Source organism: Typopeltis vanoorti, chromosome 13 (genome assembly GCF_054136105.1).
Source record: "Typopeltis vanoorti isolate ZY-2024b chromosome 13, IOZ_Tvanoo_1.0, whole genome shotgun sequence".
In the NCBI taxonomy this organism is placed as follows: domain Eukaryota; kingdom Metazoa; phylum Arthropoda; class Arachnida; order Uropygi; family Thelyphonidae; genus Typopeltis; species Typopeltis vanoorti.
The window spans coordinates 61865324-61890326 of NC_143561.1; the positions used below are offsets into that span (position 1 = coordinate 61865324).

The 25003-nt window shown below is 36.3% G+C and overlaps 1 protein-coding gene across 1 annotated transcript in view; it reads left to right on the forward strand.

Annotated features, from left to right (window-relative positions):
* The window catches only part of LOC150100214 (uncharacterized), an 850396-nt gene that overhangs the window by 713879 nt on the left and 111514 nt on the right, over positions 1–25003 (forward strand). The window contains exons 39-40 of the mRNA XM_090402345.1: positions 3907–4014; positions 15998–16105. Coding sequence (XP_090258471.1) covers positions 3907–4014; positions 15998–16105 — 216 coding nt within the window. The remainder of the gene's footprint in view (positions 1–3906; positions 4015–15997; positions 16106–25003) is intronic.

Sequence of the window (25003 nt, forward strand, 5' to 3'; positions counted from 1 at the left end):
TATCCATGCCCTCACTGCCCAAACTTTTCCACACTTTCCCAGGTATTTGGTCTGCCTCCACAGCCTTTCCATTCTTCATTTTTCTCAGTACCCAATCCACTTCCTCTCTACTTATGTCTTGCACCAGTCTCTCGTTTGCCTCTCCATCCTCACACCTCTCTCTCGGATTCTCCTCATTTAGTAGTTTACGGAAATATTCTTTCCATCTTCCTCTAATTTTGTCCTCCTCTTGTAATACTACTCCTGAGGCATCCTTTATCTGCTTGACTGATGTTATGTCTTTCGAGGCCTTATCTCTGGCTTTCGCTATTCTCAACAACTGAGCTTCACCACTGTTTCTCTCCAGTTCTTCATAAACCTCATCAACTGCCCTCGCTTTTGCCCTTGCCACAACTCTCTTTGCATTTTTCTTCACTAATCTATATGCCTCCTTGTTGGCTCTAGTTCCAGTCATGTCCCATTTTTTCTTTGCCTCTTTCTTTTCCTTGATCTCCAACTGCACCTCCTCATTCCACCACCATGCCTCCTTATCCTCAGGCGGTCCCTTTCCTGATGTTATACCAAGCACCTCTTTTCCAATTTTTCTAATATTCCGACTATTAACATCCCACCATTCTTCCACATCCTCCGGTAACTTCATTTCTTTCAATACCTTTTACTTTAAACTTATTCCTTGGGCCTTCTTCTTCCAATTTCCACCACTTTATTCTCCTCTGTATCCGCCACTTCCGTCTATTCTTCTTTTCCCCTTTTACATCACAGTCTACCACAGCACAACCTGTGCTGTGCCGCTACACTTTCTCCATTAATCACTTTACAGTTTTTCACCTCCTTCAGATGTTTCCTACAGCACATAATATAGTCAATCTGACTCATTCTATCCCCGCTCTTATAGGTTATCAGATGCCCAACTCTCTTCTTGAACCACGTGTTAGCTATAGCCAGATCAAAGGCCACAGCAAATTACCAATATGATATACTATTCCTGTGCTCTCTGAAAGTTCACTGCTGTGAGAGTCAACTCTATAACAAATCTTGCAGTACACAAAACAAGTGAAATAAAAAACAAATCAGAGAAAGGCCTCATATGGAATAAATACCTACCATTCTTGATTAGTTAAGTTTTTTTTACTTATATCTATACTAACATACACAACAGGCCATATTCTCAGCCTGACCTAAATAAAACACTGAAACACACACACGCACACACACGCATGCACACACAACACACACACACGCACACACACACAAAACTAATATTTCCACAAAATATGTAGTTAAAACTACTTGCTTGTAGAACCTTTATAAATCATAAATCACCTCTTGCCTGAGACCACAGATATGAGAGTTCATTCTATGAAAAAAATTAGAGGAATGAGCAGATAGCATCAATGGCAGAACTGTTTTAAAAATGAAGATATTAGGAAGGAACTGAATGTGATGGTGTTAGCATTTAGGAGCATGTGAGTAGGACTAATCTAAAGTGCTGTGGTCACTTAAACTTCGGTAATGGGAGAGGAAATGTTATCAAAACAAGTTTTTTTTTTTTTCCAGGATGGGAAAAAGACCTAGATGAAGACAGTATCTAAGTAGATTTGATATGGTAAGAAGTGCCATAAAAGATTGAAATGTAAGATCTGACGATAACAGATTAATTTGGAGGAAAACTGTTTATTATGAAGTTAGTAATGATTTAAAATTTTCATGTACTGCCATCATAACATCCTGTACACCATCAGGATACATTTTTTTTTTTTTATCTCTGTGAAAGTTTATAAGTACATATGAACATTTATTCTTGAACATTAATGTATATACACTACAAATTTAAACATTTATCCTTCATTTGCAGGAAAATGGATGTTTCTGCATAGCATACAAAATTTGTGGTCTATAAAGTTGCCTGTGGAGTGACAAGTGACACTACATACTCATCTGGTCTGATAGACATGTTCATATATATATCATATACTAGTATCAACAAATATGCATTTGTTGACTGGCATGGGCTGAGGGAAACAGAACTTTGCCTGTGGAGTGACAAGTCACACTACACACTCATGCAGTCTGATGGATAAAATTACTTTTGAGCAGAATATTGAGCTTCAATATTCTGCTCAAGAGTCATTTTATCTTCTATACTACATTATCACTACACAAAAAAAATTTTAATTTCAGGAGAGAATGATACCTGGATACTATCTGAAGAAAAGATCTGTGCTTGTTGTTGTTGTGTGGCAATTAAGCATTTCTAGGACCAAAAATGGCTCAATAAATGGAAATCCACAGGGGACATTAAGATATGACCAAATCAGTGTAAAATTTAGTCATGGAGAGTTACCAGTGCTTCTTAACAAGGCTGGATCCTAACACCTGACCCTAGAGAATATGTGTTTGGAAAATTGAGAAGCTACAAATAGTTCCATAAGAGTTTCCATGGACAGCTGCATGCTGTGAATTTCACATGTGACCAAAAAGCCATTATTAGTATCAATAAATATGCATTTGTTGACTGGCATGGGCTGAGGGAAACAGAACTTTGCCTGTGGAGTGACAAGTCACACTACATACTCATGCAGTCTGATGGACACGTTCATATATGTATGGTGCTTAGAGGATGCTTTTTCATGCGAGAATTGCCCCAAGGATGAATTTTGGAGTTGGTGTAAAAATCTCAAAGTTTTTTATTCAAAAATATATACATATATTTTTTTGCATTTATTAATGCAAAGCAAATAAATAAAATAAATTAGGATAAAGAAGAGACTTATAGAATAAATGTTGCATATATAGTCAAAGAGAAGCTACAGAACTTTTAGCTGAATGCTATGTTCTTGTTTTGTGTAGTATTTGATGTTATCTCTCAGAAATAAATTTAACTGTGAGTCAGAGAATGAAATATATATATATTTTATTTTACTCATACTGAGACCTATCCATCGCAAAGCTGTGTTACCCCTTATAAAGTATCATATTCCTATCCACCCAGTCCTGAATTCTATCTTTTACCAATTTCTCCAATACCTTAACCACCACTCCTGAGATGCCAGTTGGCCTATAATTTGCTACTTGTCTCTTGGATGCTTCTTTATGCAGTGGGACTCTTTTGCCCTGTTTCCACTCCATTGGAAATGTAGTAGAAAGAGAGCTTTTTTTTTCTTTTTTTCGAGAAAACCAAACCAGGAAAATGGTCTCGTTTCTGAACTGGCTTATTTTCACCTTGTATGCAAACTGTAATTTACTTTGACACTCTTGTACTAAAGAAAAGCTGAAATATGCATAAAGAAAACTTTTATGTGTCAAATAAGGCAGTGTTTCTCAACCTGTGGTCTGCAACGATGGGACAGGTGGTCTGCAGGCAGACAAATTAATTAAATAAATATATATTTTTTAATTATCCAAACAAAACAAATTAAAATTGAAGAAGTAAGTGAAAATTATTGAAATCAAATGGAGACTTAAAAAAACCCATTAAATAGTGTCAGAATGTTCAAAGGCAGAAGTAATAAAACTATATTGTTGTTCATTTCACCCCTCTTTTATTATTAGTCATTCTGCCACTAAATTTGTAGCATAATAAAAGAGGGTGAAATGAACAACAATATAGTTTTATTGCCATAGACAGTATGGCAAGATTTCTTAAATGCCAACAAAGTGCTGCCCGGGGAGGATCCCCCCCCCCCCAGCTACATCTCTGTAACTTAGTGGTCCGTAGAATTGTTTTAGGCATTTTACTGGTCCTTGGGCTTAGAAAGGTTGAGAAATGCTGAAATAAGATATAACATGTATTATGCTTTTTATTGACAGAAAACAGTTTTTGCCATAAAAGAATATGTGTATGTATAATGTATATAAAATGCATGTGTGTACTAATTACTAATATATTACATAATGCCTATTTAGGGGTTACCTGGACCACCAGGTCCTGCAGGCCCGTCAGGTGAACGTGGCCTGCCAGGAATTCCTGGAATACAAGGACAGACTGGTCCTCCAGGGCCACGTGGGCCCCCTGTAAGTAGAATTGATTTCAGTATATCTCTCTAATTTAATTTAAAAACTGTAAATTGATATTTGGTTACATTCTGAAGTAAATATAGTCACCTGGTTTTCATGGTCTTCATTACTTCATAATGAAGTAAAGTAACTATTATATAATTTTGTTGAAAGTTTATTTTTCACTTGGTTAGAATAAACTAAATTTATTATATAATTTTGGTTTTTGAACAGTTTTGTTTCATTATTACCAGCATTTTGCAAAACAAACATTACCGGCCTGGTTGGCCAAGTGGTTAGCATATCTGCTTTTCAGCCAAAAGGCTGCAGGTTCGAATCCTGCCGTGGGCATGGACGTTTGTAATGTCTGTGAAAATACTAGTGGTGGTGGTCGGCGGTAGATGTCATTGATGTAGATGTGATTCATTGTAGTTGGTGGATTGAGTGGTGGAGACAGAGAGTTGTAGAGCAAGTGCTCTCCCTCAATGAGTCCATGGACTCCCTGGAGGTATCATGTAATAATAAAAATGAAGATCGTGATCCAATAACAATAAATGAAGATCAACATAAACTGTAAGAGTTGTTTTGTCTGTCCTCTCTGTGTCAATTATCCATATACAAATTATTTCAGAACTCTGGCTGTGGCATTGCTTATTAAGGTTTTACCTTAATAATTAAGAACTAATAGTAGCTAGATGGAATTTGATGAATTTCTTGTTTATGATTTCCATTAAAATTTATGACTATATCTGGCAAAACAGAATTGTATGCATATCATACAATACTTTAAAACTTTTGACACACACAATCAGATTTTTATAAAAGTACCAATTGTGAATAATGCAACTTTCTCAATAGACATCATCATGATGTTTTTGCAGATATAATGAAAATATCAGTATCAACAAATGAAAATTCAAATCTAATCAGTATAATACACTATAGCATGCAAACATTTATTGCTAATTTATCCTACATGGTCAGTTGGAAGTACTAATTAGTGGTTTTCATTAATAACTAATCTCTAGGTCAAGACAGCTTGAAAGAAAGAAAAAAAAAAAGTATTCTGTTTATATTCAGAAAACAACTTGCAATGTTAAATATATTATTTATTTATTTGCTATAATTGGACCTTTTTAATAGCAAAAATTTGCCTCCGAGTAAAACAAAATTATATCTGCAGTACATTATACCAAAAATGGCTCTAGGTTTAGTTATAGAAAGTTTTTCTGGGTAGTTATAAAGTAGTGGCGGCCCATACATAAGCACTGCAACACTGCAGTACCCCCAAGGAAAAAATGACAAAATTTAAATTTTTTGTGTTTATAAATAATAACAATGCTTACAACATTATATAAGTGCAATACAACATGTTAAAGGTTACAGCTTATGTTTTGATATTGATTGAATAGTTAATAATTGGAATTGTTCGATTAACACTTTAGATTACGAAACAGATGCACTGCGATCTAACGCCGATATTTGTTTGCTCTTGTCATTGCACGTTACGTCATTCCGACACTGCCCAAACAGCAGGGTATTTTTAGCATCCATATGCACGTTATTTCTGTGAGATATATTATTATTATTATTATTATTAAACAAGACCTCATGGAGTCAAAGACTCATCTGGGAGGTCCTTTTATCACATACACATCTCATCATACCGTGTCTTAAACACACTCAAACTCCTTGCAGACACCACACTCTCAGGCAAGGCATTCCAATCATTCGCAACTCTGCACGAAAAAAACCTGCCTCTCACTCCCCTACTCACACCTTCTTTATACAGTTGCCAGGGATGACCTCTGGTTCTCCCCTGATCTCCCACTATTCTCTGTAGAATATGAAACGTTTATTATTGGTGCGTGTGCGTGGTGAACTATTTTTTGTCAATCTTATTTTATTTTGTTAAAATAACATATAATTATTTATTAATTATAGATACAAGGCTGAATTATGACTAGTGTCACTGTTAAAAATATGAAAAGAATTATATTTTTTCAGTTATCGTTGCATGAAAAACAAATGCACTGCGATCTAACGCCGATATTCGTTTGCGCTTGTCATTGCTATTGATACGAAATTTTTATTATTGGTGTTTATTCATAGTGAGGATGAAATATTTTTAATAAAGCCATTTTTAATATGTAAATTAAAATTTTCACTGGCTGCCACTGTTATAAAGTAAATTATTCTAAACAAGAAAATCTCTAATTCAGAGTAATTTAATAATAAGGCGTGACATCTTTTGGCAACTCGCATAGGTAAACATGACTTCTGCATCGTTTCAACCTTGGTATCACCTCAGGGTCTGGCTCAAACTGAAGAGAACTCAATAAAGGTCGAAACTGGTCTGGGTAGTGACCCAGTCCCTTCCATAATGCATAGCATTATACATGTCCACAAGGAGATGTGCTTTGCATTATGGGATGCTAAGGCAAGTGATGTGAAGCTTTGTCCACCTTTGATACGAGTTGCCCCAGTCCTGAAGATACTTCAGGCCCAAACTTTGTTTGCTTACACTTGGATAAATGATTAAACTAAATATATAATTCAAAATGATATTCCTGTTTTTATCCTTTACCCAAGCATAAGTAAACAAAGTTATCATTTTTTAAAATAAAGAGCCAAGAGGCTTCAATTCAGCGATGTAAAAATTATTTAAATTAAGGGGATATTAAATCCCACATTATATCAAAGCCGAATAATAAATTTGGCGACGTAAAATAATTTTTACGGTGCCGAATTGAAGCCTCTTGGCTCTTTATTTTAAATAATTTATTAGTACACCTTCTTGGCATTTCATATATCAGAGTATATGTAAGTTCTGTTCACTATCATCTTAATATTATTCAGGTCTACTTACTCACTGATGAGACCTCAAAAAAAGGTCAAACCTGGTCTGGGTAGTGACCTCTCATAATGTAGAACAGTAATACATCTCTTAGGAGCTGTTGTTTTACATTATGGGTAAATACTAAGAATAGTGATCAGATCTTGCTCCACCTTTACAGTGAGTTGCCCTGGCATTGCACTACCAGGTGTTGGCTTATGCTTGGACTCACCGAACTTTATATAGTTTCTATATTCGGCACGAAACTCTTAGATTAGATTTCTGTCTTTGAGTTTCTTATTCGGCTTTGAAATAATGTGGGATTTAATATCCCCTTAATTTAAATAAAGTTATCATTATTATTATTAATGCCAGACCTCCATGGAATCAAAGACTCACTGCAGGACACATTATTGCACACAAAGTTCATGAAACCATGCCTTAAACTTTTCAGTGTGTCTGCATTCATTCACCCCACTGTCAAGCAATGCATTTCACTCACTAACCACTCTCTATACAAAGAATCTGTTGCTCACTCCTTTGTTTTCATCCTACTTATACAGTTTCCAGAAATGGCCTCATTTTATTCCTCCCCATTCTATGGAAAATTTATTCTGCAGTAACCTGATAACAATCCGTGATCAACTTATTTGTCTCAGTCATATTCCCCCCCTCCTCTTGTTCAAGAGGCTTTCCAAATTGCATTTCCTCAACCTGTCTTCATACTACACTTTCCCAAGACCATCTGCCACCTTTGTGAATCTTCTTTGGACCCTGTCTGACATATCCTCATCACCATGAAAACCAGGTGACCAAATCTGTGCACAATAATCATATGAGGCCTGATCAAGGCCTTATACAAAGGAATCATAACCTCTTTATTTCTTCATGTGAAGGTCCTCTGCATTTTTTGTCATAATCCAATATGATAATTTCATAACCTGTGCAATGTAGCCCCTGAACTTCAGATCCTTGTCCACCACCCTCCCAGATCTTTCATATACTTGACCTCCTTCAAAGTTTCTCCATCAAGTGCATACTTTACATCCCATCATTGCTTACCAAATTTCAGAACTTTACACTTTGTAACACTGAACTTAAGTTTCACTTACCTGTCTACTGACATAATCTATTCAATGCCATATATCTGCTTGATTCCTCATTGTTCACCCCCCATTTTTGCATCATATGCAAACGGTTGCATATCTCTAGTTAAACCCATCCTGTCATTAGTATATCAGTTGAAAACAACGGTCTCAAAAGAGACACTTGTGGCATGCCACTAGTGACATTCTTGTGCAATGTAGCCCCTGAACTTCAGATCCTTGTCCACCACCCTCCCAGATCTTTCATATACTTGACCTCCTTCAAAGTTTCTCCATCAAGTGCATACTTTACATCCCATCATTGCTTACCAAATTTCAGAACTTTACACTTTGTAACACTGAACTTAAGTTTCACTTACCTGTCTACTGACATAATCTATTCAATGCCATATATCTGCTTGATTCCTCATTGTTCACCCCCCATTTTTGCATCATATGCAACCGGTTGCATATCTCTAGTTAAACCCATCCTGTCATTAGTATATCAGTTGAAAACAACGGTCTCAAAAGAGACACTTGTGGCATGCCACTAGTGACATTCTTGTTTTGGGATAGTGCTCACCATATACAATTTGCTGAGGCATATATAAAACCAGTCACCTATCCACTTCACTTGTCTATTATCCAGTCCCATCTGTTTCAGTTTATTTACCAGCTTGTTATGTGGTAATCTATCAATAGCCTTTGCAAAATCAAAGTATACCATATATGCATCTACCCTGTCAAATGCAGCTTATATACTATAACAAGAAGATTTGTAAAACATGACTTCCCTTTAATAAAACCATACGGACAATCAGAATACTGCTGTTATCTATCCCTTTCTGTATCCTAGCTCATAATCATCTCTGCAGTACCTTAACCATAACTACAGATATACAGATTGGCCTATAATTTGTGGCCTTAACCTTGGCATCCATAGCCTTATCACCATCTTTGTTCAGTGAAACAATTTTGGCTTCTTTCCACTTCCTTCTGACTTGTGTGTTATAAGACTTTTATTAAAAAGATTGCCAAGGCTGCTACCCCCCCCCCCGGGACATTCTCTTAAGACATGGGTTCTTAAAGGAATGTTCTAGGGCATTAGCGGTGACATGTCATCAAATTTTATTGTGTTATTAATAATATCAGGCAAATTTAATTCCTGATATAGCTCTTGCTCACTCACAGTTAAGCCATCCTCTACTGTTTCCTGTGCACTTGAGCTACACATCATTTCACACTGATGAAGATGAAACACCCTTATGAATATGTCAGTGATGTTTTCTGAAGCAGCTGACTGATCTGCTATCTTCATTAATTAAAGTAATTTACCATAATCATACTTCCTTTTACTTGCCATATATCAGAAAAACCCTAGGACTTTTCTTGGCAAGATTTGTGAATTTCTACTCTTACTGCACTTTTGTTGTCCTTACCAACTGAATCACCTTCCTGGCCTGCTCTTTATACTCATCATGCAATTGATCATTACATTATTTATCTTGTGCTATCTGCTCCTTTCTATCCTCATGATAAAAATCGAGTCCTTCCATTTCTATTTATGCCAGGATATTATCCTTATCTAAACTTGTTTCACTTATTCCAACAATTTTTGGGTGAATAAACTCTGTCAGTAGAATCATTTCATCTCCCTTATTTTGATGCTCCTGTTATTTGTAAGTAAACACAGCAATTCACTTTTAGGTATATAACTATTCCTACCCATGCTAATCGTTGGTTGTGATTTCCACTCACCTACCCATACCCATTCGCCTTTATCACCACTTGCCCTATATATATATATATATATATATATATATATCCTCAGAGTCAACCCTCCCCAACCAAATTCCCTGGCTAGGTTATCCCATTCCCATTTTATTTTATCTGCAGTACTTTCTTTCGCATCCATAGTTTTGCTTGCTTTCATTTCATCATTCATACTGTTTTTTGCTCCCACAATTATGCTCACTTTTGTTCCATCACTCAGTTTTGCATTTACTAGTAACTCATTGTCTAACACAATATCACATTTTAGATATACCCATACCTTCTTTAGTCTCCTGTTCTTGAAAAGTCTATGTTGTTAATTACATTTGAATTTCATGCTGCACACCATACAGAACTTGTATGTTGTCATTCACTTCAAGCTTCAAATATTAGTAAGCGAAATCTCTGTATCAAACACAAAGCTTCACAATCACACAGTTATGCTAAGTTATGAAAAATAAACAGGTTATATCAAAACACAGTCAATGTCACTAATTATACAAAAATAAAACATATTTTTGACAGCAGATTTCAATGGCCTGACACATGATATCTTAAGAGTGCCAGTAAATGGGAACATACTACACACAATTTTAATCCAAAGTAACCCTTTCCTTCAATAGACATCACTCCAATATTGTTGCCAATAAATCCCCTTGGGGATGGCTTGTTTACTCAACTGCTGAATGCTGCTCAGCTGTTTGGCTGAACAGTACACATGTTAAATTAACTGATATTGTCCTGAATCAGACAATGCATATCATTTCTGGAACAATAAAGACTACTCCATCATATTGGCTACCAGTTCTGAAACCACATACAACTGCCACAACTATGACAGCAAGACAACTTCATTTGCGAATATAACAAAATTTGTTGGAATCCACTGCTTCCTATACAGAGTGTATAGGAAGCAGTGAAATTATAGGTGTGGAGCTTCTTTATTTACTTGGGGGAATAAGACCAAACTCATCTTGTAACTGTGCCAAGGATAACCAAACTATACAACATATCAACATATCAAACTATAAAACATTTGACTGTCCTCATAGAGCCTATATGGGAACTGTTTATAACAGTTTCTACATATGCTGTCGATTGGCTTAGACATTCATATAGTGTCACCTCACATTATTGTATCCTTTTATACATCTCTTATATATTGTATTGTCTTGTATGTCAAATTAAAGATACCAAGAAATTATATACTTGGTCTACTCTGTTATCCAAGTGTGAGCAAAGAAAGTTTGCATCTGGAGTATCTTTCAGGACTGGGGCAACTTGTGGCAAAGGTTCTATAAGTTCTCATCACTTGCTTCAGTATCCCATAATGCAAAGCACATCTCCTTGCAGACACAAACAAAATTTGTTTGCTTACACTTGGATAATGGTTTAGACCGAGTATATAATTTCTTGGTATCTTTAATTTATAATTTAACCAAGTGAAAACTTTCAACAACTGTCTTCTTGTGTGTGTGTGTGTGTGTGTGTGTGTGGCATATGCATGTACTCTTCTTAGCCAAATGCTAAATAAATATCTTTCATCCACCTAAAAATCATCCCAGCTGATTCTGCTTTTTATTTCTTCTATTTTTCTATCTTTAATTTTTATAATTAGTCCTAGATAAAAATATGAATCTACCCTATCCACTTGTCTATCTTCCAATATAATTCTTTTTGGTGTTAAATTGTCATTCATCATCCCTTCTGTTTAAATTCATCTTCAACCCAATTCGACTGAAAAACTTGAGATAATTCCCTTAGTTTTATTTCCAGGTCTTATGCATTTTATACCAAGAGAACTATGTCATCAGAAAAACACAGATGAGTTAGAATCTTTCTATTACTTTTAATTTCTCAGTTCTTCCTGTTCATTTCATGAAAAACTTTCTATAAGGTAGATCGTTTGGGAGATATTGTATTTCCCTGCTTATTCCTCTATTTGTTGGAAATTTCTAACTTTTCTAATGCAATTTAATAACAGATTTGGCATGACTGTATATGTATTTTAAGGTTTATTATTATTATTATTACCCTAAGACCCCATGGAGTCAAAGACTCATCTATGAGGTCCGTCGTTTGTCATACACTCAGCTCATCATACCATGTCTTAAACACATTCAAATTCTCTACAGAAACCATACTCTTAGGTAAGGCACTCCAATCATTCAAAACTATGTATGCAAAAAACCTGCTTCTCACTAACTTGTTCACACTCTCCTTATACAGCTTCCAGGGATGACTTCTTGTTCTCCATTTTTTGAAAAACCTCTTCAACATTGATTCTATAACAACCCTTATCAACTTGTACATCTCTATCATATCAGTCCTCTTCCTCTTATCCACTAGACTTGGTAAATGGCATCTTCTCAACTTTTCCTCATTTTCAACATTCCATAGATCAGAAACTACCTTAGTCAGTCTCCTTTGGACCCTTTCCAACATCTCTTTGTCCTTTTGAAAACTAGCCGACCAAATCTGTTCACAGTAGTCCATGTGTAGCCTAATTAAAGCCTTATACAATGGAACAAGAATCTCCTTACTTCTACAAGTCATTGTCCTCTGCAACATTCCCAGTTTCTATGTACTCATATGTGTTCTCTGTTCCCTGTTTTACAATCATTCTAGAATCGCTAATAGTTTGATACTTTTTCCACACAGAAAGTACAGAGGCTAGAGAGATTTATTATATTCATTTGTCTTTTCTATAATTTGCCTAAGACCATTTATGGTCTTAGGCAAATTATAGAAAATGACGTAATTACGTCATTTTCTATAATTTTCTATAATTTGTAATTTTCTATAATATATAATTTTCTGTAATTATGTCATTGGGGTCAATGATGTAATTACATCTAAACCCTGCCTACCTCTCAGATTGCATATACTCGAGCTGTTGCATTATTCTGTTATTTATTACTTTTGTAAATGTTTTGTATACTGCTGGTAATAAACTAATGGATTTTTAATTGTTAATATTCTCCTTTAATTATTATTAGTGCATTGTTCCATGCTTCTGGAATTTTTCTCTGTTTTGAACAAAGTGCGAAAAGTCTTGTCAAGTAGTCAGCCTCTGCCTTTCCTTCAGATTTCTACAATTCCACTTGAATCCCATCTTCTCCTGGGCTCTTCTCTGTTTTGTTGTTTTCAAAGTTGCTTTAACCTCTTCTCTCATAACTTTGGGCATGTCTCTAAATCTCTCATTATTTATTATTTTCCCATTACAGTGACAATTTCCTTTTATTTTCCTATTACCAAAATTCCTCTCAAAACTTTCATATTTTTATTATTTTATTTATTTTTACAAAGGATAAGTCAGATTGTGACTTTTTTTTTTTTTTGCTCTCTAATCAAATATGTTTCTTTTCTTTTGGGTTTTCTTTTTCTGGTATTAAAGGATCAGATTTCATGTTTCATTCTTTTTCTATTTGTTTTGCATAATTCTGAATATTCTATTGAATTTCTCATAATAGCATCACATTTTAATTCTCTATTTTTTAACAAATCAGGAGTTTCTTTTGAAAGTTTGTAATTTCTTGTATGGGAAATAATTCCACCTATTCATAGGAGATGTTAATTATAGTATTGCTTAGTTTTTGATTAATCTCATCTACATTATCTTTTTCTCCCTCTTTGCTCTCTGGATTTATTTGAGGATTCTTTTTTCGAGATATTGTTATTGTTATTATTATCTCAAGACCCCCGGAGAGTCAAAGGTTCATTGTGGGAGGTCCCTTTGTCATACACACAGCCTATTATAATCATGCCTTAAATACATTCAAATTCTCTGCAGACACCACACTTTCAGGCAATGCATTCCAATCATTCACAACTCTTCAATCGAAAAACATGCTTCTCGTTTCCTTGCTCACACCCTTGTTATGCAGTTTCCAGGGGATGACTTCTTATTTTCCTCCTATCTCCCACCTTTTTATGAATACCTCTTCAACAAGAGGTAGTTACAGGTGTGGAGTTATTTTGCTTGGTGGAACAGCAGGAAGGAGCAATGACAAGGGGGCCATCCTGGGTAGTTAGAAAGAAAGCTGTCAATAGGGTGAGGAGTGGTTTCTTTGCATGGAGGGTGGTGAACCATGGAATGCATTGCCTGATAGAGTGGTGAGAGCAAGAATGGTCAATGAGTGGTATCATAGACTTGTTGTTTTCTAGGGTGTGTGCTTTGCACAATGAGTCTTGTGAATCTAGGAAGATTATGTTGGAGGTCCTTCCTATGAGTCTAGGAAGGACCTCCAATGATGAGTCTTTTGACTTCATGGAGGCCTGAATAATAATAATAATAATAATAATAATAATAATAATAATCAACACTTACCAACTTGTCTTTATTATATCATACCTCTCAGTATCTCTTCCAACTGGGTTTCACCTTGAAAAGATGTATACAATTTTATATATTTTGCATGTTTACAATTATACATATATTTTTATATAATTATACTTAAAATATAATTATACGAGGGTGGTCTGAAAAGTTCTCGGCCTCAACCATAGATGGCAACACTTTCACTGCGATTTTTTTCTTCTAAGTTGGTACATATGTCATAAGCATCCATGTGAAATTGCAAGTCATTCTATCAAGTAGTTTGTTTTATACAGCTGTCTGAAGCAAAAATGTTGTCTGTATCCTTTGAAATGGATAAAATCGAGTATTGTGCGGTTATAAAATTCTTTGGTAAAAGGAGGTTTAACGCCAAAAGAAATTCATTCAAAGTTCATAAAAGTTTATGGGCACTCTTCTCCTTCCTTTTCGAAAATTAAGAAATGAGCTGCTGAGTTTAAGCGTGGCCATACCAGTCTTGAAGATGATCCATGTGAAGGATGCCCAAAAAGTGTAACAACACCAGAAATCATTGATCAGGTGCACAATATGTTATTGAATGACTGGCAAGTCAAAGTGCCTGGAATTGCTGAGACTATAGGCATTTCAAAAGAACATGTATTATATATTTTGCATGAAGAATTGCAAATGAAAAAGCTTTGCGCAAGATGGGTGCTGCGCTTGCTCACAGCAGATTAAAAACGCACTCGCACAAAAATCTCTGAACAGTGCTTGGAGCATTTTAACAAGAATAAAACTGATTTTGTGCATCAATTTATTACAATGGATGAACCTCGGATTCACCATTACACACCAGAATCCAAACAGCAGTCAAAACAGTGGACAGATGCCGGTTGTTCAGCACCTAAGAAGATAAAGTCATTTCCATCAACAGGAAAGGTCATGGCATAAGTGTTTTGGGATGCTAAAGGCATTTTGTTTATAATTATCTTGAAAAGGGTAAAACAATAACCGGGGAAGATTATTCCGATCTTTTAACCAGACTAGACGAAAAAAATTTGTGAGAAAAGACCTGGTTTGCAGAAGAAAAATATCATTCATCAGGACAATGCACCTGCCCACAAAGGTGTTTTGGCAATGGGAAAATTAAGGGATCTGCACTATGAATTGTTGGAACATCCACTCTATTCCCCAGATTTGTCTCTCTCTGACTTCTGTCTCTTCACACAACTAAAACTCTTCCTTGCTGGTCAGTGTTTTTCTTTGAATCAAGAGGTGATTGCAGATGTAGAGGGGTATTTTGCAGATCTTACTGAGAACCACTACAGGGACACGATAATGGCACTGGACCATCACTGAAATAAATGTATTAGTCTTAAGAGAGATTATGTTGAAAAATTAAAATAATTTTGAAATTATAAATTCGTTTTTTCATTGTTATGCCGAGAACATTTCAGACGACCCTCGTATATAATTATACTACAGTTATATATATTATTTATTATGTATACAAAAGTATATAAAATTCTACATGCCTCTTTCATGCACTAAACTATCTAAATATTAATTTGTTGAGTCTGGTTTAAAAAAAAAAAAAAAAAAAAAGGGAATTGTATGTTTCAAAGGCTTTTATTTCTTTATTTCATTTTAATTTCTTGAGTAAAAATAATAATAAATGTAAATCATTGCATTTTAATTAATTTATTAAATTTTAAGTAGCCTAACAGCATGAAATTTCAGTCCTCTGAATCACTATTTTAAGGAGATTCTTTATAGTCAATTTTCCCTATAACAAATACCCTTTGCCTACTATAGCAAACACATTCACTATTTTTTTAGTAGGCTTCCTATAATGAACAGTAGTTCTTTCTAGCAAACCTGATACAAAAACAAACTATATCTTTGGTCCATTGTAGTTTCCGCATAATGAGAGTTGCCTATATAATGATTTTCCATTTATGTTGACTTTTTTAAATTGTTCACTAATAGGTTTTTTAACAAAAAAATTAGGGAGAACGTGGTTTGGAAGGCAAGAGTGGATCTGATGGACCTACAGGACCACAGGGAATTCAAGGACCACCTGGACCTTCTGGGCCGCCTGGTGAATCAGGACCTGTTGTATGTTTTTATATTTGTTTAAATTTTTTTCTTTTTCCTTCATAATTGCTCTTAATATTTTACTAAATAAAATATTATATTAAAGCAGAATTAGATAATTCACAAAATTGCACTTTGTGTTCAAAACAGGCAGTACATTCACCTAAGAAGAAAGAAACATATATTTGAATGGATATATAAACTGTTTAGCTTCATTGGATAATAAAAATATAAATAATATGAGGGATACTTTGTAAGCCTTTTTCTCTTGAAACTATGTTATTGTCTTGTGGTGAGGAGCAAGATATTTCCTCCTAGAACCTTAGATTTTCTTTCTCATTACAATCCATCTATGGAAACATAAAATTGACACACACACGCATACAAACTTCATGCATTAAGCGATCTAAGCATTAACTTGCTAAGTCTGCTTTCAAAGATTGGTAATTTTGTATTTAAATGCCTTTTTATTTCTTTATTTCATTTTAATCTCTAGAATAAAAATAATAAAAAAATCAATACATTTTTAATTTTAATAATTATGAGGAGTCAACAGGAAAGACAGTTAGTAGTGGTTCTAAGAACAAATGATTTTGTTGGACAATGCATAGAGAATGTGAATCTAGGTATCAGAGGATTGTTGAGGATGACATGGAGAGTTGAAGATGACAAGTGTAGTAGGAAAGGCAGTTAACATGTTGCCCAGGCATAACAACAATGAGGTGAAAGAGTAATCAGAAATCATGAATAGCATGTTGGTAGAGCTATGTGAGGGTGAAAACATTGCAGTTTGTGAATGTGTGGAATGAATGCAAAAGATGGATGTTTTTTTAATAGAAATAAGTGGTGGATTACATTTAAATGGTTATTAATTAACTTAAGGACTTGACAACATGCACCAGAATATAAATTAAATTAAACTTTAATATATATTTCCAATATTTCGGCAACGTCACGTTGCCATCTTCAAGGAAACTTAAAATAAAGACACGTGAATGCAGGCACTACACACAGTAAAAGAGGAAGAAGCGAGGAAGCTATTGTTTCTCCTAAAAGTCCTGATGATGCCCTCTAGAGGGCTTAGGTATTCTTGGACGTTTCACTGACGGTCTCTTGATGTACGTCTCCAAAATTTGGCGCATGCCAAACCTCAACAAATTTGCAACCAAATTTGTTGAGGTTTGGCATGTTTCTTAGGGCTGAGGCTGATTCCATGAAAAGTCTTTCAAATTTGAACATGCTACAGTGTATTATTGTGGCTTTCTTCCACCGCATATCCAGAGCATGGTCTGCAAGACCAGAGTGGCTATACAGGTGAAAACGGATGTAGTCCTCATGTTCTGAAATTCTGATATTTGCTGTCCTGCCTGTTTGGCCAAAGTAGGACAGCTTACAGCTGCAAGGGACCTGGTATACACCAGGTAGGTCTAGGGGAAGTGGTTGGTCTTTAGTGGAGTGGATAAGGAATGCCAATTTTCTATATGGTCTGTAACAAGAGGTCGTCATGTTTTTTTAAGATTTTGGTAATTTTCTGAGATGCCTTGGATGTAGGGAATGGTGATGGATTTAGAGTAATCCTTGTTGTAAAGGGGGGGGGGGGAGGTTGTGGTTTACTGGTTTCAATATTTTTTGGATTTTTTTGGGGGGGGGGTGTAGCCATTGGCTGAGAAAGTGTTGAGGATGTGATTTAGTTCAGTGGTTAGGTCATTGTCATTTGAACAGATTAGTTTAGCCCTGTTGTGTAGTGTCTTAATAACTCCATATTGTTGTGAGAGGGATTGTTTGTGAATGTATCGGCCTGTATGGTTGGGTTTTCTATAAACTGAGAAAACCAAGGTTCCATTAGGCTGACTAGAGTGTCTAGGAAAGGGAGGCTGTTGTTTTCCTCTTTTTCCAGGGTGAACTTGATTCTGGGATGTTGGTTGTTTAAGTTTGTTAAGAAGGAGAGGAGTGTATCAAAGCCATGTGGCCAAATAGCAAATACATCATCATCAACGTAGCGAAGCCATATGGTTGGTTTTTGTAGGGCAGAGTTTAAGGCTTTCTCTTCAAAAGTCTCCATAAAGAAGTTGGTCAAGGGTGGGGAAAGTGGTGAACCCATGGCTGTCCCCTCTATTTGTTTGTAGAATTTTCCCTGCCAAATGAAATAGCCTGAGTTCATTGTGAATTGAAATAGGGCTGAGATATTGGGAGGAAATTTAGCTTGGATTAGCTCTGGGACATTTGTGAATAAGGAGATGTCAAAAACTGACCATTATGTCAGTATGTTGGAGTGTAAGGTTTTCTATGCTGGCTTTGAAATGGGCTGAGTTTTTTATGTGTGAGGGTGTGTTGCCAGTATAGTGTGTGAGCACTTTGTCCAAATGTTTAGCTAATTTGTATATGGGGGAATCAATGCTATCCACTATGGGACGTAATGACACGTTTTCTTTATGTATTTTTGGGAGTCCATATATATATGGGGGGGGGTATAGAGTTAAACGGTTTTAATTTGTTAGTAACAGTCCAAGAGGTGACCTTCTTAAAGAACCTATGGAGTTTTCTGATTTGTGAGTTGGTGGGATTGTATTCAGTAGGGAGGTAAGTAGCCTGATCTAATAATAGAGCATTAAGCTTATCTGTGTAGTCCATTTGGTTGAGTACTATGGTGGCGTTTCCCTTATTCACTTTGCTGATTACAATTTCTTTGTTTTTCTTCATTTCCTGCAGAGCTTTATATTCACTATTGGATATGTGTTTGTTTTTGGTGGTCTTGCTTTGGTGAGAACACAAGCTACATTTAGTCTAATATTGATGGCGATGTGGTTTGGAAGGTGGCGGATCCAGCATTCAATTTGGATCATTATATCCTTGACTGGTATTTTTCTGGGAGCAGTGGTGAAGTTCTGGCCACGTGAAAAGCGATGAGTGCTGCAGGCTTCAACGTAACTGAAGAAAGGTTGACTACAGTGTTGGGTGAAAGTTTTGGTTCGGAGGTCGAGTGCGTTTTTAATTTTTCAAATTTCTTGATATGTTGACCCTGTATTTTCTCAATTTCTTTATCTGCCACAGTGCATGATAAAATTGACCAAAGCTCATGATTTAACGTGTTGGAAAGCTCTTCTTCAAGCACCCGAATAGCTTTGTTTGTGTCAGCTAGGAGAACGTGCGTGCCAGCAATTTGTTCCCTTAGCAGAGCATACCTGGCGTAGTTATAAATTCGGAGAGCCTTTTGTGAAAAGAAATGGTGCTTAAATTTCACACAATTTGGGATTACCTGATTATCCTGGCAGCATTTTAGAAAGGTCAGACGATTCAGTTGTCTTGATAACTTCAGCTTCAGCAAACAAAGCTATTCAGGCGCTTGAAGAAGAGTTTTCCAACACGTTAAATCACAAGCTTTGGTCAATTTTATATGACATCTCATGCACTGCACCAGATAAAGAATTTGAGAAAATACGGGGTCGACATATCAAGAAATTTGAGAAATTAAAAAAGAACTCGACCTCCGAACCCAAACCTCCAATCAACACTGTAGTCAACCTTTCTTCAGTTACGTTGAAGCCTGCAGCACTCATCACTCTTTCGCGTGGCCACAACGTCGGCATTGCTCCCAGAAAAATATGGCCGAGAATATGATGATCCAAATTGAACGTTGGATCCGCCGCCTTCCAAACCACATTGCCATCAACATTAGACTAGATGTAGCTTGTGTTCTCACCAAAGCAAGACCACCAAAAACCAACATATCCAATAGTAAATATAAAACTCAGCAGGAAATGAAGAAAAACAAAGAAATAGTAATCACCAAAGCAGATAAGAGAAAGAGCACTGTAGTGCTCAACCAAACAGACTACATGGGTAAGCTTAATGCTCTATTATTAGATCGGGTTACTTACCTCCCTATTGAATACAATCCACCAACTCACAAATCAGAAAACTTCATAAGCTCTAAGGAGCATATACCTTCTTAAGAGAAGGTAACTTCTTGGCCTGTAGAAGTTACTAACAAATTAAATCTGTTTAACTCTATACTCCCCCCCCCCATATATATGGACTCCCAAAAATACATAAAGAAAATGTGCCATTATGTCCTATAGTGGATGGCATTGATTTCCCCCACATACAAATTAACTAAACATTTGGCCAAAGTGCTCACACACTATACTGGCAACACACCATCACACACAAAAAACTCAGCTCACTACAAAGCCAGCATAGAAAACCTTACACTCCAACATACTGATATAATGGTCAGTTTTCAACATCTACTTATTCACAAATGTCCCACTCAAGGAAACCTTAGAGCTAATCCAAGCTAAATTTCTTCCCGATATCTCAGCCCTATTTCAGTTCACAATGAACTCAGGCTATTTCGTTTGGCAGGGAAAATTCTGCAAAAAATAGAGGGGGACAGCCTTGGGTTCACCACTCTCCCCACACTTGACCAACTTCTTTATGGAGACTTTTGAAGAGAAAGCCTTAAACTCTGCCCTACAAAAACCAACCATATGGATTTGCCACGTTAATGATGTATTCACTATTTGGCCACATGGCTCTGATACACTCCTCGCCTTCTTAACGAACTTAAACAACCAACATCCCAGAATCAAGTTCACCCTGGAAAAAGAGGAAAACAACAGCCTCCCTTTCCTAGACACTCTAGTCAGCCTGATGGAACCTTGGTTTTCTCAGTTTATAGAAATCCCACCCATACAGGCAGATACATTCACCAACAATCGCTCTCGCAACAATATGGAGTTATTAAGACACTACACAACAGGGCTAAACTAATCTGTTCAAATGACAATGACCTAACCACTGAACTAAATCACATCCTCAACACTTTCTCAGCCAATGGCTACCCACCCCCCCAAAAAAAATCCAAAAAATATTGAAACCAGTAAACCACAACCTCCCCCCCCCTTTACAAGAAGAATTACTCTAAATCCATCACCATTCCCTACATCCAAGGCACCTCAGAAAAAATTACCAAAATCTTAAAAAAACATGACTTGACCTCTTGTTACAGACCATATAGAAAATTGGCATCCCTTATCTGCTCCACTAAAGACCAACCACTTCCCCTAGACCTACCTGGTGTATACCAGGTCCCTTGCAGCTGTAAGCTGTCCTACTTTGGCCAAATGTGGCAGGACATTTGGAAGATATGGCAGGACAGCGAATATCAGAATATAAGGACTACATCTGTTTTCACCTGGATAGCCACTCTGGTCTTGCACACCATGTTCTGGATACATACCACAGAATACGGTGGAAGAAAGCCACAATAATACACCGTAGCGAGTTCAAATTTGAAAGACTTTTCATGGAATCAGCCTCAGCCCTAAGAAACATGCCAAACCTCAACAAATTTGGTTGGTTGCATGAGACTGCCTCAAATTTGGGAGACGTGCATCAAGTGACCTTCAGCCCAGCGGCCAAGAATACTTACATAGCCCGCTGGTGGGCACCATTAGGACTTTTAGGAGAAACGATAGCTTCCTCATATACTGTGTGTAGTGCCTGCATGCACGTGTCTTTATTTTAAATTCCTTTGAAGATGGCAACGTGATGTCGCCAAAATATTGGAAATATACTTTGTGGCCATAAAATAACTTTCCCTCTTTGGAGGCATCTGTAGCTAAATCCAATAAACGGAATGAGACAAAATTTTATATTGAGACTTTTGAAGGCATGGGGAGATGATTTTCGTGAAAATAAAAGATTTAGTAGCAAAAGTCGCCGATAGGGGAAATTTTGGCACTGGCGGAGCCAAAAACAAGCAGATAATTACATTAAAGGCAGATAAAATGGAATAATAACATGTAAAGCACGCTGAGGCAAGGTAAGATGCATATTGAGCACAATTCGTTAATCATTCGAATAACTGCCTGAACATTCCCAATCCCTTTTTAAGTATAATTGGTGGTGCTGCTGTCACGTACCACAGTAAAATTTGCTTCATCCTTTTTACCATTCTGGTATTTTTCAGAAATCATTTCCCCATGCCTTCAAAAGTCTCAATATAAAATTTGGTTTCATTCCATTTATTGGTTTTAGCTACAGATGCCTGCAAAGAGGGAAAGGTATTTTATGGCCACCCGGTATATTAAAGTTTAGTTTAATTTATATTCTAGTGTATGTTGTGAATTCCTTAAGTTAATTAATAATCATGTATAATCAACGTATAAGCCTTTCTACGAGAATTACATTTAAATGGATAATGTAATTGCACTACATTATCTATTTAAATTTTCTCTTACAGCAGTAAAGGACTATTGCTGGATCAGAGAATCGTGATTATGAGCAAAGATCAAAAGTAGTAAGAGGTAATGTGTTATAGCAGAAGAGTGGAACAGAGGACACTGAAGTGCTTGTGAATGGAAAGGAGCATATGAAGATGTGAAAGATGAAAATAAGAGAACAGGAATGCAAACCTGGACAGAGATGGAGGAAATTGGTTTGAGCAGGGAGATGAAGTAAGAAGAGTGGCTGTGGTGAATTATGTTTTTGGGAATAGTCAGCACAGGGATGCAGGGGAGTGAATCCGTCTGGTTAAAAAAAAAAAAAAAAGTAGACTGAATTACTTCTTTTGTGATTTCTCTCATAATCATCAACTATCTCATAGTTGGTGATAAAGGCAGAATAATGTGTAGGGAAAAAATCACAACTGAGAGGTGGTGTAAGTAGGACTAATTTTAAACCAGGAGGAGGAATTGCTGTGCTTATTTATGAATACCAGAGGTATTCTTAAAGGATATTTTTGCATTAATGAAGTTTTTGTATGGCTGAAGATTGTTGAAGTGAAATATAGTTGGATGAAAATGATATCAAATGAAAAAATATGATGCTTTCTTGCAAGGATAGGAAGAGAAGGAAAATGCTCTTGTTGATAGTAGGAGAATTATTCCCTTCTTCTTCTTCTTCAAGTGTCATACCCTAGAAGGAAGTTGGCAACCATGTCATGGAACTTTTTTCTTTCTTTTGCTGCTCTGGACCATTTATGGTAATTAAAGCCAGTCCAGTCCTTAATGTCTTCAAATCACATTCTCCTTGGTCTCCCTCTCTCCCTCTTTTTCCATCCAGTTTGCCTTCTAATATTAATTTCTGAATGCCTTCTTGTCTAGTTAGATGTCCAAAATATTTAAGTTTTTGTTCTTTAATTGTTTTCATTAATGTTCTTTTCATTTTTGCTTTCTTTAAAACATTTTCGTTTTTCATTTTCTCTGTCCAGGGTATTTTCAACATTCTTCTGATGGTCCACGTTTCGAAAGCTTCTAATTTTTTCTGTGCTTCTTTATTTAGAGTTCAAGTTTCTGTTGTAGAGAAGGCTTGACCAGATATAGCATTTTATTAATCTTTTTCTCATTAATGTCCCTGGATGTTAAAAGGCTTTTCTTTCTATCTCTATTCTTCTTTTTATTTCTTTAAGGGAATTTCCTCTCTCTGTAAACATTTATCTTAAATATATAAAAGACTGAACCTGCTCAATTTTCTTTTTGTTAACAGTTATGTGTTTCTTATTTATTATATATATACCACTGCCATCAAAACAACTCAACACAAGACAATCTAAAAGGTTATATCTCCTTACCATATGTCAGCTCGCTCTCCACAAAACTAAGAACAATTTTAAGAAAGTTCAACATAAAAACCTGCTTCTCTACTCTTCCTAACCTAAGATCGATTTTAAGGAAATACAAACAAGCTCACAACCATCTACAATTCCCAGGAGTGTACAAAATCATGTGCGACTGCGGGAAGCAATACTATGGCCAAACTGAAAAATCCATCCTCCTACGTCTAGAAGAACATCAGAGAGACACTGCCAAAAGAACTAGAGCAAGTGCCCTGTCACGCCATGTACTGTTTTCAGTAAACACAAATGATGAAGGCCGTCAACATGAGATAAACTGGACAACAACCTCAAACCTTCATATATTCCGTGACGAGGTGGAGCAACGCATAGTCAAGTCTAAGGAAATTGTTATGGACCCTCATCATATAAATAATAACCTCAGCTATAATCTACCGGACTCTTTCAGCTCTGCTATCCGATATTGGCACACGCACGAAATCAGATGCACGCAGCTACTCAACAATAGAAATTCAACACAGCCTGTAACTACAGTTCAAAGCTAACTGATTTTATAATAGTCGTTTTATAGTGATTCAATGTTTCTTATAGTGTTTACTTGCTTTCTATGTTCCCACGCCTGAAGAAGTCGGACAATCCGATGAAACATGTTGCTTTTCAAATAAATTTAATTGTTATTCTAGTCTCGGTTATAGTCATTAGAGGAGTGAATCCGGGCCACATGGCCCGGATTCACTCCTCTCCTTCCTAACACACTTGAACAACCAACACCCTAGAATCAAATTTACCCTGGAAAAAGAGGAAAACAATAACCTCCCCTTCCTAGACACACTAGTCACCCGCCAACCTGATGGAACCTTGGTTTTCTCAGTTTATAGAAAACCCACCCATACAGGCAGATACATTCACCAACAATCCCACCACCCCCCCTCACAACAATATGGAGTTATTAAAACATTATTCAACAGGGCAAAAATAATCTGTTCTAATAATCAAGCCCTAACCACTGAACTAAATCACATCCGTGACACTTTCTCAGCCAACGGCTACCCCCTCCAAAAAATCCAAAAAATACTTAACCCAGTTATCCACAACCCACCACCCCCTCCCCCTCACAAAAAAGATTACTCTAAATCCATCACTATTCCCTACATCAGAGGCACCTCAGAAAAAATCAATAAAATCTTAAAAAAACATGACTTGACCACTTGTTACAGACCACATAGAAAACTGGCATCCCTTATCCGCTCCACCAAAGACCAACCACTTCCCCTAGACCTACCTGGTGTATACCAGGTCCCTTGCAGCTGTAAACTGTCCTACTTTGGCCAAACAGGCAG